At 44.6% G+C, this 12218-nt stretch overlaps 1 protein-coding gene across 1 annotated transcript in view; it reads right to left on the bottom strand.

The window, feature by feature from the left end:
- Positions 1-12218, bottom strand: part of Crybg1 (crystallin beta-gamma domain containing 1) — a 68215-nt gene that overhangs the window by 18998 nt on the left and 36999 nt on the right. Inside the window, exons 7-11 of the mRNA XM_050120508.1 lie at positions 9123-9249; positions 6963-6998; positions 5752-5909; positions 4751-4877; positions 4517-4662 (exon numbers count right to left, since the gene is read on the bottom strand). Coding sequence (XP_049976465.1) covers positions 4517-4662; positions 4751-4877; positions 5752-5909; positions 6963-6998; positions 9123-9249 — 594 coding nt within the window. The remainder of the gene's footprint in view (positions 1-4516; positions 4663-4750; positions 4878-5751; positions 5910-6962; positions 6999-9122; positions 9250-12218) is intronic.

Here is a 12218-nt window from a genome sequence, read left to right as displayed (position 1 = left end):
GGTTTTCTAATTCTATTGCATTCAAGGGATGCTCAGTGTGGTCCTCAGTTAATTCAGTGTTGTGACGTTCCACTCGTAGCTTGAGTGCCACACACTAAGCTCAGAACTTTGCAAGTCGCTTGCAGATCTATGTCGTCACATTTACTGAAGGGGGTGCTGGCGTGCCCATTTCACGACAGAAGTCACCCCTCTTACTCATTCGGCAAACACTGACTGCCCTTCAGCCACACACGAGAAACTAGGATGACATGAAGACTATAAAGAAGGAAGAAGATAAAATTCTTGTCCTTGGAGTTGGCAGAGAGAGGAGCATCACAAGTAAATATGTGTTGTGACACATTCGGGATGGGAGGTGACCTATCCAAAGTGACGCAATCAGTGAATGGCCAGAACGTGAGTAAGCCTGAGGCTGACAAGGCTCTTTGCACTTTGAAACCTGCCCGCCATGTTCTAGTAAAGCCTATATGTCTATACCACAACTGAAACGGATTCAGAGTTCACTGTGCGAGTATGTCTGCAGTTATCCCCTTGAGATGAACACACCCCAGGAGGAAAGAAGACTACAGAACCCAAGTGGTTAGAAGGAGCTCAGTAGCTAAAATCTGGCCATGTGAATGCAGGAACTGAGTACCGTCTCTCTCAGAAAATACTTCCGCCCTGGCCAAGTCTCAAAGTTACATCAGCGGGTTTTCAAACTTCTGCATCCTCACTGTGATGTGAGGAGTTTGGAGAGCCGGTTCTCTCCATGGTCCTCACTGTAACTTTCAGGAATGCTGAAGAGGGCATTTCCATTGACCATTGACGAGGGAGGCAACTGGCTGAGGACCCTGTGCTGAGCACGAGAGGCCACTGGTTTACCTGCAGCGACACCTCTGCATGCATATTTCAGGTAAGTCTGCCATCCGTGTGCAGTGGCAACTAGAAGAGGAAGCCCAGCTGCAGCCATGGCTGCCTCTTCATAAGATAAACCACAAAAACCAGAACTTGAATGTGAGTCATACCACAGAAGGCTGTGGCAGGACTCTGGACTGCGGTAGATCTGAACATCAAAGGAAATCACCAATGAAGAGAGAATGTAGCCAGGGCCAGAGCCCAAGCCCCACAGCCCTGTCAGGTCCTTGTCACTTGTTGAACAAACAAGTGTGTGTGCTCCACTTCCCCATGGAATGAAGTAAACAACAGCTAGAAAAACACAGGACAGTGGGCGAGCCTGTCTGACTCACTCAAATGGAAGCAAGAAAGTGCATTAAGCCATGGCCTAGCTTGGAGAGGAAAGCATTCTTCTAACACCTGGTTAAATCTCCTTGAATTGGGGGTAAAGAGGGAAGAAACCCAAACACCCAGAGCCAAGTCTCTGTAGGACCTACTTAGTCTACTTATATGTGGGACTCCTACAAAAATTCTCCGGTGGCCTTCTCAGATGGGTTCTGGTCCTCTGAGTCATTGCTGCTGTATAGAAGGTGGGCAGGCAGCAGGGGACAAAGACAAGCCTGCTGGAATGATAGCTTAGAACTAGGCAGAGGACAATTACCCTTCTGTGGAAGAGTGAGGGAAAAAAATTAAAACAAGAACACTTGGTTTTATTTATGTATTTAGGTTCTCACTGTATCCCTGGCTAGCCTAGAATTTGCTATGTAGACCAGGCTAGCTTTGATCCCTCTGCCACTGCCTCCTTGAGTGCTGAAATTAAAGGCCTGGGCCACAACACTGCGCTTATTTTTATCTATACCCTAGAAGTAATTTTACTCTTAGTGTTGAAAAGTTAGCCCAGCTTTCCCTGCTTGGTCAGGAGCACAACACAGAATAGTAAGCAGCCATGTATGGGAATTCTTCTGCACTCTCTAAGAGCTCTAGGGAGACACAGACAAGAATTTCAAAAGCTTTGTTCTGTCTGGGCATGGTGGCACCCATCTGTAACACCCCATCCATCTCCCATCCCCAGTTTCAACACCCACCCCACCCACTGCACTGGGGAGGACTTTGAAGCAAGAAGATTGGTTCAAGGCTAGCTTGGGTCATATAGCAGGACTATGTCTCAAATAATAAAAGCAAAACAAAAAGTTGCTTCCAACTTTGAATCTTGTGATAAGAAAATGTAAATAATAAAAACCGCAAAACAAAACAAAAATTAGGTTGCTTATTTACCAGTAAAAATAAGGCCATTAAAATAAAACTATTTTTCTTTGAAACTACTAAAAAATGGATAGGCCAGTCACCCTCCCTCAAGTGGCACACCCTGCACGGCTGGCACCGCCATCTCCTCCAGTCTTGTCTGAGTACAGATGAGAAGCTCCCCTCTCTGCTGTGCCTTCCCAGTGTTTAATCCCGGCCTCCTGCAGCACTGCTTGTGCTCCACATAAAGGCTGCATCTTCTCTGAGGGCGCGACAGACCTCAGTAAGTATCTGTAATGGCAAACTGAATGGAAATGAAGAAGCAACTGACCTCAGTGGATACAAAAGCCCTTCTACATCCAACAAATTTAGGAGGGTGTGTGTGTGTGTGTGTGTGTGGAGAGAGAGAACAACCATACCTCCTTTCTACTTCCCCCCAATACCAAACCTCAATTTCTACAACAAGAAAAAAAAAGCCTCGTCCAGAAAATACAGCTGAAAATGACTATAAATGAAAACATTAAAAAGCCCAACATCCTATTAAAGGAAACTGATTTCAAGCAAGTGTAGTAGATAAAGAGAAAAAAAACAGGCTCGGAGCACAGTTAGCACTGTGCTAATAGTTAACCAACATCGACATCTACCCAGCGTCCTTCAGTTTCCTCTGCTAGGCAGATAACCAACTGGCCTGGGACTAATGAACAAAGATACCTGGTGAGTGTCAAAACCCACGCCTGTTCCTCTGGGACTCACCATAAGTCTTTTCAGACCTAGTTAGCTGTGAAGGCAATCTGGAGTAATGCAGAGCCACTACACCATTTTCAGTGGCTTCTGCCATATGTGCAGACGACTCCTGCCCTTGGTAGAGAGCCAACAATGACCATAAAATGTCAGGGCTACAGAACAGGTCTCATAGAAGGCATTTTCTGCTAACATTGGGATCCAGTGGTCACTGATGTCATTCTGCCTGGTCACAAGAAACAGCCTACACAAAGATGCGGTGACTAGCAACAGAAGCACATTCTACCGTAGACATGTGTCAGGTATGTCAGGCTCTTGGGGAGGCCTCAAGAAATGTAGTAGGGCTGAGGCTAGCCTGACTCAAGTAGGCTAACACCAACCACTTTCAACAGAATCAATATCAACTTTTCCCATATGTTCATTTAATAACTTTCTCACTTAGCAGAAATCAGAAGACACCACCTGGATTCCCTATAATAGAAATCTGGCATCTGTCTTTCTGATGCTCCTGGGCAGTCACACACTCCAATCATACCCACTGTGGGACTGACCCTAGGGATGGGCAAGTCATACTGGTACAGTCTCCTTTCTAGTTCAGATATGTACCAGTGTTCCACACCAAGGAAGCAAATTCAAACCTGGAACCTGAGCATGCAATGAGTTCGGAGAACAAAAGCCAAACGTGGCTGAAGGCTACCAGGTGAAGAGGGCTCGCCTAAGGTGAAGGCACAGAAGCAAGCCAGGACGAGACAGGTTCTGATGATGGTGTTTGTTTGATCCCTAATATCAGTCATGCCTGCAGTAAAATATTTTTGTGTTTGAATGGTCATTGTCATTGTTACTGTTTTCAGACAGAATCCTACTATCTCACTCAGGCTGGTCTTGAACTCAGTGTTTTTGCTCCCACCTCCTGAGTGCTGAGATTACAGGCCTATGTGTTGAATGCAGAGAGTAAAGGCCTGTGCCACCACCATGCCTGGCCTGAAACCAAACCTTCTGTAGGACTTTTCATTTGTATAAGCCAATGAGTTCTTTTCTTATCTTCCAGGCTGGCAAGTTTGATCAGTCACTTCTGGCTCAGAGTCATCTCCCAGTAGCAATTTGGAGGACCATGAGTAAAAGTTCTGGGGGCCATAATTCCAGCACTTGGGTCTCGGGAAAAGGCAGGTCCCAAGGTCCGGTCACCTGCACTTCACAACCAGGCTCTCTCAAAATCAAAACAGCAAGCACGAGTTGCTAACTCTAGGTAGACTGAACAATTGTTTTTATGTCAAAATACTAGTGAAGAAAGCTAGCAGGGTTGGAACTCTAGGAAAATCTAATGGGACTTTGTCCTAACCTCAAGGTCAATGTTAGCTTGCTCTCTTATTTGCTTCCCATTGTGAACAACCAACCCATTTAGAGAAAGGGCAGCAGGCCTGCATATTTCTGCTATGACACCCAAAAGCCTGCTCCAAGTGGAAAAAAAAATTATATCAGAATATTTTTGAAACAGCTATAAAAGTGGCACAGCTATGAATATCAAGTGGCTGAATTAATGCTTACGTTCAGATATTTACTGAGGACCAACTCTGTGTCACAGACTCTATTAATTTAATTAATTAATTAACAGCAATCCGAGTGACACCCGAGCTTAAAATCTCAAATGAATTACTTCACTTACACGCCATTTAGCACATTGATTGATTGTGTCTTCACTCCATATCCGGTTTCCTTTAAATTAGCAACAATTCCTAAGACATCAATACTGGAGCCTTTGGAGCCAAAGTTCTTCTCACTGTACATTATCATGTGAGCATTTGAGAAATCCTATTTAAAAAAAGATTCAAAGTCAGAGCATAGCCATTTATCATACGAAAAAGAACACAAACTAGCCATCTGCTTCTCTTTAACTTACACTTAATATTGGCCGTAAAGACTGAAGTTCTCCATTGTATCCTCCCCAGTCTTTCCAGTCCTTGTATTCTCCTTCTTCTAGCAAATACTGATGACCAGTGAAGCCACACTTCTCATATGCAACCCACCTGCCAGAGAAAGGACACGAGCAGCTTTTCAGACATTTAAAATTTTTCCCACATGACAGCTTTACTGACAAAAGTATAAAATTAGGTGTGAATTTGTTTACTATCGAAAATCTCTAAATTTAGAGATGATAGCATACAAATTTATGTTTCGTGAGGATTGTTTAATATTTGAGAGAATTTTTTCAAAAAATACAAGAAACAATTAGAGTTCTGTAAAGGAGTGTAGCTATGTGTGTGTGTGTGTGTATGCATTTGGGTATGTGTGTATATCTAATAAGAATTCAAATGGGGGTTGGGGAGATGACTCAACAGTTAAGAGCACTCGCTGCTCTTGCAGAGGACCCAGGTTAGGTTCCCAGCACCCACACAGCAGCTCAGAACTGTAAGTGTCCAGTTTCAGAGGATATGATACCCTCTTTTAGACTCCTCAGACACGCATGCACATGGTGCACAGACATATATGCAGGTGAAACACTGATACACATAAAATACTGATGACTTTATTTAAAGATAAATAAATTTAAAAAGAATTAAAATGAAACCCAGCAAGTAAAATGACAAACTTTCTTTAAACAGTACTGAAAATACAAATTTTGCCTGTTTGCAGGGCAACTTCAGTATATACTGCCACTTTCTCCAGCCCAGTCCACAGCGAACTGAAGAGAACATGAACATTGCTGAAATCCACCAGACCTGCTAGGGATTTAGCTGGATGCGGGGGCTGTCATGTGACACCCGAGGAGTTCAATTCTCACGACTCCCTACTCCCCACAAAGCATCACCATACTATAACCAAGAATATTGTCTCGGGGTAGGCATCTTTCTTGTTTCATTAAGGAAAAGAGAAATCCTTATCAGTTACCCATCTACTTACACGCCTCTTAGGACTTTCATGGACCCCACCGACGAGAAGGGCAGCCGGTCATTTTCAGTCGTTTCTTCTGTCTCACCTCCCTCCGTGACAAAACTACACATCTCTGTTTCTAGCTCCATACACCTTCCTTCAAAGGAGGGCTTTTCATAAATAATTACCTGCAACAGAAATGAGGTAGATATAGCAATAATTCAGGAGAAGATAAATAGCTAAGCATTGAATCTGCCATTCAATAGCATTTACTCGGGCTAGGGGTGTGGGGTGTGCCTCTGTGGTAGAGCACTTGCCAACATATGTGAGACCTGGGTTTCACTCCTCCACACACACACATAAGGCACAGCCACAAACACACAAACAAACAAGCTGAGCATGGTGGCACAGGCCTGGAACCCCAGCACTCAGGAGGATGAGAAGGGAGGATCCTAAGTCCAAGGCCAGCCATGAGCTACATAACAAAGATTGTCTGGAATCAACAGAAACAGCCAGCAAGATGGTTTGGCAGATGAAAGTTGAGTTCAGTCTTCCCAGACACACATGGTGGAAGAAGAGAGCCAACTCTCACCAACTTAAGACCTTGACTTTCACACCTGACATGTCACGTGTTCCAACACACCAACACACACACATACACAAAACAAACAAATGTAACTCAAAATAATAGTAATAATAAAAATAGCACTAAGTTCTGGAACGCAAATTAAATCTTTAAATCATATAAAAATTAACTACATAAGAACCTACTAAGAAAGTTGAACAAAAGTCATTAGGGATCCCTTCCCCCTCCTTCCACCCATAGCGTGGCCAAAGTTGAAAAAGATACTAAAGAGCCAGAGGATCCTAAAGTTGACTTAAAAATGAGAAACAACCACGTCATCAAAGTGCATGGTACAGGTGTAGGAACAAACAGACAGTAGGGGATTGGCTCAAAGCCTTTCTTCTGTGGCTAGCAACAGGCTCCGCTCCACGGTTAGCAGATCCGACCACAGATGGTAAAGTTAACACAACAGTGACTTGGAGGCCATGCTAAGATAGCTGGTGCCCTTGGCCTCTTCCAGCAGGTGATGCTGGGGTGGGTCCTCTGGCTGCAGTAGAGGGAGGTTTATGGGGAAGTCACATTAGCAATGTATACTTGGAGAGAGTAGAACAATCTCTTTCCCCTACTCTCTGACTTCCCAACACACACACTCTCTCTTTCTCTCCCCACTTGTTACCTTGGGATCTGTAGGGTATTCAACTTTACGGCCACCCTGAAAAGAAAAAAACAGCACAGTTAAAAAAAAAAATGATTTCCACGGACGGTGTTTACTAGAATCACAGTAGTTGGAGCACACAGTATGTTTACTAGAATCACAGTAGCTGGAGCACAAAGTGTGGCTACTTTCTGGTGTGTTTTAATTTACACGAGACGAATGGAACAAAGGTAGGAGACTCTCCAGAGCGGAGACTTATAGTGCGCCAAGCTGAGTGTGCACACCTAGCATGTGCTTCTGTTCTGCGTTTGTTTTGTTTTTCAGAGGGCTGAGGAATTGAAGCCAGGGCCTTGCAATGTTAAGCAAGCCCTCCATCACTGAGCTACATCTCAGCTCCTTCGTTTATTTGCTTTGTGTTGTTTCTTAAATTTTCTGATACAATTTTAATTTGTATTTCAGCAGTCAGGTGCTATTTTGTTTCTTGTTCTTTTGAGACAGGATCTCACTCACCATGAAGATCAGGCTAACCTCAAACCTGGGATCTTCTTGTCTCAACCTCCTAAAACTCCTCTTTCTTATCTCTCTTTCTAAATAACCCTAAGGCTCAACACATCTATAACCAAACGTCCCCAGGAAGAGCTCCACCTTCTGCACATGCATGGGCTGGTCCTTCAGCAGGGCACAGGTTTGACTGGCATCCTCAGCGGGGCATAAGTTTGGCTGGCATCGCCACCACTCCCTTTGGTTCCACTCCCAGCAGCCCCACCCCTTTGTATTTCCTGCCTGGCCCCTGGAGGCATCTGACTTTGCAACCAAATAGCCTACAAAAGCCTTGAAGTTCACACAGTGAGGAATAATAAGAGAAACTATTAGGTAACACTTAAAACATCTTAAAAGGACTGGGATTATTACCCTCTTATAATAAAAAGGAAGTATTTTTGTTGTTGTTAGAAAAAAACTAAAATCGGAGAAGAGAGTATTACATAAAAATACTGGACAGGCGACAGTCAGTAATGGGTAAACTGGAAGACGGTCTACCAATGTGTCTTCCAAAGATCCTCAGATGGCCCAGATAAACTGAAATCACAAAGAAGCAGGCTAACTCAACCAGACCTTACACAGCAAATGGAGTGCCATCTTAAAAACTCATCTTTCGGGGGCTCCACAAACGTCAGAGTTTTGAAACCATCGAATTGCTTTTTACGCTTGGATTAACCCTTTCGTGCATTCCCAAAGCTAATAAAACCAGGTTCTTTGAAAGTGGATTTAATTTTAGAAAAAAAAAAAAAAAAAGCCTCAAGTCATCTCCATCGAGCTCTGCAGATAATCAAACTGAACGTTTTATTAGAAAGGGTAAATAAAATTGAGATAAAAATACCTTTCTAAATTGGTCTCAGACTGGCTCTGAAGACACCTGCAAAGTGGAGTTCCACAAGCGAGTTCACAGCAGGGGCTTTACTCTCTGGTGTTAAGTGAGCACCTAGCGTCACGTGGCACACACCATAGCCTGGTGTGGCAGCCTCATCCCGCCTACAGCCTTGGTTCCTGCGGAACAGCCAGAGACCAAGGCAAATACAGCAACAAGGAAAAAGAAGCATGGGTTCCTTCTAAGCAAAAATCTTGAGAAGGAAAGTACTAGAAATCTCACCACGCCCCTTCTGTCCCTCCTGGCAGTACCACTGGGCTGGCCCTCAGCATGCCCTGCCCAGCTCTGAGTCTGCCCTGACCCCCACATGCATTCTCTGCCAGCTCCAGCTATGCCAACCCTGCTTTTGTTTAAGACTCTGCTTCACTTACCAGAAAGTTTTCTAGTTATGCACCTGCCCTGCCTCTCCTCCCACTAACTGGAGTTTTATTCACCATTGCTCCCGTTTTCTATAAATATTTCATGCATGTACTGGGCCAGCTCTTAGCTGAAACTTGGCACAGATATCTCCTCTGTGAGGCAGAAGGTATCTTCAGGGCAAAGGGCATAGTCTTGTCCCCTTTTCTTAGCTGTGGAATTGGATAGGTTTTTGCTTCTATTAGTTCTGTGCAGCATAGGGCTTTTCTATATGTGTCATATATGCAGGTAAAGCTAGAAAAGCTAGGTTTACTGTTCAGAGTCATAGCTGGTGGATTACGGAGGTCAAGCTAACAGAGTTGCTGCCTTCAGAACACCAAGTTCAGTTCCATGTTTACCATTTTCAGAGGCCTCATGGATCCAATGTATGCTTCTTCAGTATCCCAGATGGATAAGTCCGGGTATTCGCCGGGCTCCAAGATGAAGGGGACGCCTTGAAATCCAGGTTCTTCGTAGATCAGCCACCTAAATGACCATCACGGGAGCAAAGAAGCAGAAACTCAGGATTTATTTCTGGTCTCCCCTGTACGGTACACAGAGGAGGGCAAGAACACAGGAGAATGTGGCTCTGCAGGCATTGCCGCTCCTAAGTGTGCGTGAACAGCAGTTCCCAGAGGAGCCAGCTGTGCGGTGTGCCCCCTGGCCTATGACTTCCTCTTCGCTGGCTCTGCCACTTATTTAAGCCTTATTATAACTACTTTTCCATGTGAATATCTGTCACCTAGTCAGAGACTCCATGTCAAGCCATCTCAAGCTTTGTTTTCCATTATCATTTTATTTGTAAATAAAGGCTTATAGAGTTCTACTTAATCATTTCTCATGGTGTCAACTTTAACAGCTGACCCCTTCAAAAAACTTACACGGAAGGCTATCTAGAATCCCGGCTAGTCCTCACAGCAGTGCTACCGGGAGGGAATGCTCTTGTCCCTATTTCACATGTGCGGTTTTAAGTCACTTGCCACAAGGCAGGGTTGCTGCAAGCTGACCCCAACCCCCACTCCCTGTCATCTTTTCACAGCAGGTTTTTCCCATTCATAATCTGCTCACAGTCACCCTGTACACACACACTCTCACTGTGAGCACCACTCAGCACATACCACTGTCTGCCAGGCTGAAGGTCCAGGGCTGCCTGTCCTCAGGCAGCAATGCCTTCTGAGTTCTTGATTCTCCTCTGGCAAATGTTGCAATTCCATGCCCTTGTATTGGGCGTGTCTACTGTCCCTTCTCCTCTGGTCAGGAAATGGCAGCCCCATCGCCCCCTGATCTCAGGCCAGAGGAGCATAAAAGCATGCCCACTGGAGCTAAGTGTGTGTCTCTAGGAAGATGCTGCTATTGCAGAAGTGATTGCGCTGTGCATATGTTAGTGTCCCTTCAGAAACACAGACTGTCCTCTCCCTCTCTTCCGCCTTCTGCCTGATCCCAGCCCCACACAGGGGATAACTTAGCTAGTCTGGTTGAATCACTCTACCAACCACACTGCGTTCCCAGATGTTGTGCCCCGGAGGGGGAGCTCTAAATGAAATCCTTCACAACAAAGCAGGCTCTGAGGGTGGAGTCGCTTCCTCTTGCTTCTGATTTTGGTCTAACATCCTATTTTAGTGAAAGCCTGTGTTAAAGATGCCCTTGGACCTTCTTTAGACTAATTACCCAGAGATTTGCCACCCAATTCCTGCTAAAGATCTGTCAACAGGTGCACAAAAGCCTAGGCGGCCCCGTGGCACACACCAAAGCCTAGGCGGCCCCGCGGGACACATGTGTGGAGATCAAAGCTGATGAACAGTGTCCTAGGTCAGATTAGTTACAAAGGCAGAGGCGGTGGAAGGAGGAGGGAGTGGAAGATCAAGAATGAGGCCCAGGTGGTGAGGCTCCTGACATGCTTGGGCGTTCTTTTTCTAGCTTACAAAAATGCACTCAGCTTATACAGTCTAGATTTTTAGTGCTTTCTCTTCAGAGCAAGTTAATTAGGGGGGGAAAGGAACCCGTCTTTAAAACGCCCTGGAATACCTCTAAGCCAGAAGGCAGCAGGCTGACGGGACACTCTAGCTTCCTATATCTAAACCGCGACAGCCAGGAAGGCACATGCATTCCTGGAGCCCAAAGCTGGCTTGGGCATGCCACACACTGGCTTTTTTGATTTGGCGAAGGAATGGAGGTTCTGCAGACAATGCTGTTGAGTCTGACTCCCTTACAAGTGGATGGCTCTCATAAACAGCATGTGTGGCTCATGTAGTAACCCTGAAATTTTAAAATGATTTAAAAAAAAAGATTTAGTTGTTTACGTACACTGATGTTTTGCCTGCCAGTATGTGAGAGTACCAGATCTCCTGGAACTAGAATTACAGAGAGCTGTGAGCTGCAATGTGGGTGCTGGGAATTGAACCCAAGTCCTCAGCCAGTGCTCTTAATTACTGAGCCATCTCCCCTGCCCTAAAGTCATGTTCTCAAAGCAGCCTTCTCATGAGGGTTTTCCTTCTTCGGTTGAACTATACCGGGTCTGCTCATCTAACACTGCCATTTCACCTTTCTCGAAGCACACAGGCTAGTCACACGGCCACTATAGAAGGTGGGGGACCCTGCTAGAAGGTAGAGCATAAAAACTGGTGAATCTGCAAGACTGTCCCAAAGAGTCCTCCCTTAGTGAGCCAGCGCTCGTGACCTTCTGAGTGACCGGGACGGACATTTACATATGCCAGGGGCACTTGGGTATCTGAAAACTCAATGCACAGAGCTTCAGGAGAGCAGGGAAATTTCTTCAGGTAATGTCATTTCTGTTTCTAAAGAAATGTTTTTCTTTCCTATTGTACTTAGGTAATGAACTTAACTCATTAGAAAACTATGGTTCAGAGTGATATCAACTACACTGTCAAGAAGCATGGGCTTATTTGTCTTTTTGGCAAATATAAATGTGCATGAATGTATGCATAAAGAACACACGTGATGAACATGCATGAATGGATGCATAAGAAACATATCCAATAAATGTGCATGAGTGTAAGCATAAGGAACATACATGATGAACATGCATGAATGTATGTATAAGAAACATATACGAATACTGCTAAACAGTGGCCACTGATCTGTATATTAAAATATGTGTCATCATTCCTTTAGAAATACCATTTAGTTCCATAAGAAAAATCTGTCTTATTGTGCGTGCTTGTTTTTAGAACAAGGAACTAGTAGCTGACCACCTAGCAGGCAAAACTAAACCAAACATGCCCCGTTGGGTCCTAGGAGATGTGGTTGGACATAAACATGGGCCTAATTTTTATGAAAATTAACTGAAGATTAAATATGAGGTTATTCAAAACTTCTGAATAATTCTGCAATGGGGGAAATGTGGGAAAGCGCCATACTAACTAGGCAAGCAAACTCTTTGTCATCGGTAGGCAGGTGGCTATTTGGTCATGTGTTGATACAGCATAAATGCATGG

The sequence above is a fragment of the Alexandromys fortis genome, unplaced genomic scaffold, assembly GCF_014885135.2.
Source record: "Alexandromys fortis isolate MF-2015 unplaced genomic scaffold, M_Fortis_MF-2015_v1.1 scaffold_175, whole genome shotgun sequence".
NCBI classification, from domain to species: Eukaryota; Metazoa; Chordata; class Mammalia; order Rodentia; family Cricetidae; genus Alexandromys; species Alexandromys fortis.
The sequence above is the reverse complement of the archived record's forward strand: the minus strand, read 5'-3'. Positions and strand labels throughout refer to the sequence as shown.